This window comes from Triticum urartu, chromosome 1A (genome assembly GCF_056163025.1).
Source record: "Triticum urartu cultivar PI428250 chromosome 1A, HENAU_Tu73, whole genome shotgun sequence".
In the NCBI taxonomy this organism is placed as follows: Eukaryota; Viridiplantae; Streptophyta; class Magnoliopsida; order Poales; family Poaceae; genus Triticum; species Triticum urartu.
The window spans coordinates 39,113,272-39,115,636 of record NC_141873.1 but is presented as its reverse complement, the minus strand read 5'-3'; the positions used below and the strand labels follow the sequence as shown (position 1 = coordinate 39,115,636).

At 47.4% G+C, this 2,365-nt stretch overlaps 1 protein-coding gene across 1 annotated transcript; it reads left to right on the top strand.

Moving 5' to 3' along the window:
• Nucleotides 1-349: 349 nt before the first annotated feature.
• On the top strand, nucleotides 350-934 carry LOC125518644 (uncharacterized). Its single transcript, XM_087514133.1, has one exon. It carries the CDS (start codon nucleotides 440-442, stop codon nucleotides 932-934), a length of 495 nt encoding a protein of 164 aa, XP_087370259.1. The 5' UTR covers nucleotides 350-439.
• Nucleotides 935-2,365: the final 1,431 nt, after the last annotated feature.

Genomic DNA, 2,365 nt, shown 5'->3' with positions numbered 1-2,365 from the left:
CTCCATCGCAAAAAAAACCATACAACCATACGCCAAGGAGGTACGTAGTACTATGAATTCCATTTTCGCTCCATACCAATCGTTCTAAAAACTACTTACTACTCATAACGCGCCATTGAAAATCGGAACTCTTAACCCCGCTAAAAAACGATATTTTAAACATGGCTACTCGATCTGTGCCAACTGGCGAGCCACCGCATTTCATAGTTATTACTTTGTAGGATGCAACAAAAACAACCATAACTCTACATCACCCACCGCTCTGTTCCTTGCCACCGCTCTCTCCCCGCTCTGTGCCTCGCCACCGCTCTCTCCCCGCTCTTTTTTGCCTCGCCGCTGCCGCGCCACCATGCCGCCGCGTCGCCGGGAAACTTGAGGATACCGCGGCGTCCGAGCGCGCCCCTCCGGCGGCTTCTCCGTCGAGATCCGGTTCCGCGGGATGTGCCTCGGCCTCGGCAATTTTGACACCGCCAACGAGGCCGCCCATGCATATGACGTGGCGGTGTGGCACCTCCGGTGGCCTCATAGAACATTGAACTTCCCCAACATGCCGACGCGGGAGCGGGCGCAGGAGCTCGCGCCTCAGCCACGGCTTAGCATTGACGAGGATCGTCGTGACAACCGGAGGCGGGAGCACCGTCTCAGCATCGCCGAGATGGACGAGGAAGCCATGGCGTTGTGGCGCCAACACTTCCCGCAGGACATCATCAACGAGCGCGAGTTCTATGCGCAAAGGAGGGCGGAGAGGGATAAGAGGAGGGCGGAGCGAGCCGCCTATCGCGAGGACAAGCGTAGGCGAAAAGCAGACGCTCAATTCAACATGAGGCTAGGAGAAGCGTCGCCCTGGGAATCCGACGATGATCAGTATCTTCACGCCTACAGTCAGACGTCGGAGGAGGACATCACTGAGGAGGAGTCGGACGACGAGGAGTAGTTGAATTATCTTTTTTTATCTATCTATGCTGAGAACTATCCTCTACTCTCTAGTATCTACTTCTCGATCTCAGCACTGTAAATGCTTTTTTAAAGCACCGCGCATTGCGATTCTGTTGGAGATGCTCTAACATGGCAGACGAGTGCTTTAATGTTTCCCACAAGATGCGTGAGTATTACTAGTAGTATATTTTTCTTGCCATGTTGAGATTTTAAAACCACGAGTGCGAACATGCAGAGGAGAAATGAAGACCAAACACGGGATATTTGGGACATCTTCAAGGAGCGTGGCAAGTTAAAGAGGAGCTGCACCGAACCTGTAAAACGAGCTTTGGTAAGTAACACCCTTTCAATTACTTTCGTGTAGCCTCGTGTTCTTCGATGTGTATATGTTGTAGTTTCTGTTTCTCTTAAGCGTGGTGTTCTTCGATGTGTAATAAGAAGAGTCTTAATCGTCCTAATGCTTTCGTTTTTAGCTTGATGTAGGAAGTGGGTGTTCTCACCTTGTAGTCTGTTTTTATTTTTATTTTCCTTTTCAATTCACTTCTCCGAGTTCTGTTTATCTGGCTTCTACTAAATGGATCTAGGTTGCTCTGAGTATTGATCTAAAAAAGAAGTAACTTCATGTCAGGATGCAGTTCCCGCGAGGAGGGAAGTATGGTCAACCTCGAGATCATGTTTCCAAAATGAGGCTAGATTACACACAAGGTGCCAGTTCCCTAATGATGTTGGATTAGACACAAGGTGTAAATTCCCAGATGATGCTGGATTACACACAAGCCAGGTGGAGTCGTCAGTTGTTCGTGTCCTCGTGGCATTAGTAAAGGCTGAAAGAAAGCATCCAACAACCCTTGAGAATGTAGCTGAGTTCCCGAAGAAGCCAAAGAGCAATCAAATGCTCTCTTCACCCAAGCCAAAGAAGAGATGGAAGAAGCTAGAAATAAGCTAGCAGAGGCAGAGCAGGCTAGGCGTCTCCTGCTAACTAAAACTGTTGTCAATACAAAATTTCCTTCATAATATCTAGGTTCAAATGTTTATCCAGTCAGCATGCCTATTGTGATGTCCGTGCATCTACTGATGTGGCACAAAATGTTTTTTTTCGGGTCATGTAATAACAGCAATTACTTTCCAAACAATAACAGACGAAGCATTGGACATCGTATAGTTCACGCGCAAGCTCGACATTCCAAGTTCAACTTCCACATCAAACTCATGTTCACAGATATCTGCACATTCATACATAATGTCCACAACCATGATTCACTTCAAAGCCAAAAAATGTGAGGAGAGTTATAAATAAAGAAAATCCTCTACTAGTTCCTGCTACCAGTGCGAGCACAACAAGTCAAGACCATGCGTAAATTAATTACATTTTAGTCATTTTTTGTGTTCTAAAATGCCTGCCGGCTCGCGGAAGGACGTGTTGCCGGCA

Coding starts and splice junctions, on each gene's coding strand:
- LOC125518644 (XM_087514133.1), top strand. CDS start 440: ATGTGCCTCGGCCTCGGCAATTTTGACACCGCCAACGAGGCCGCCCAT.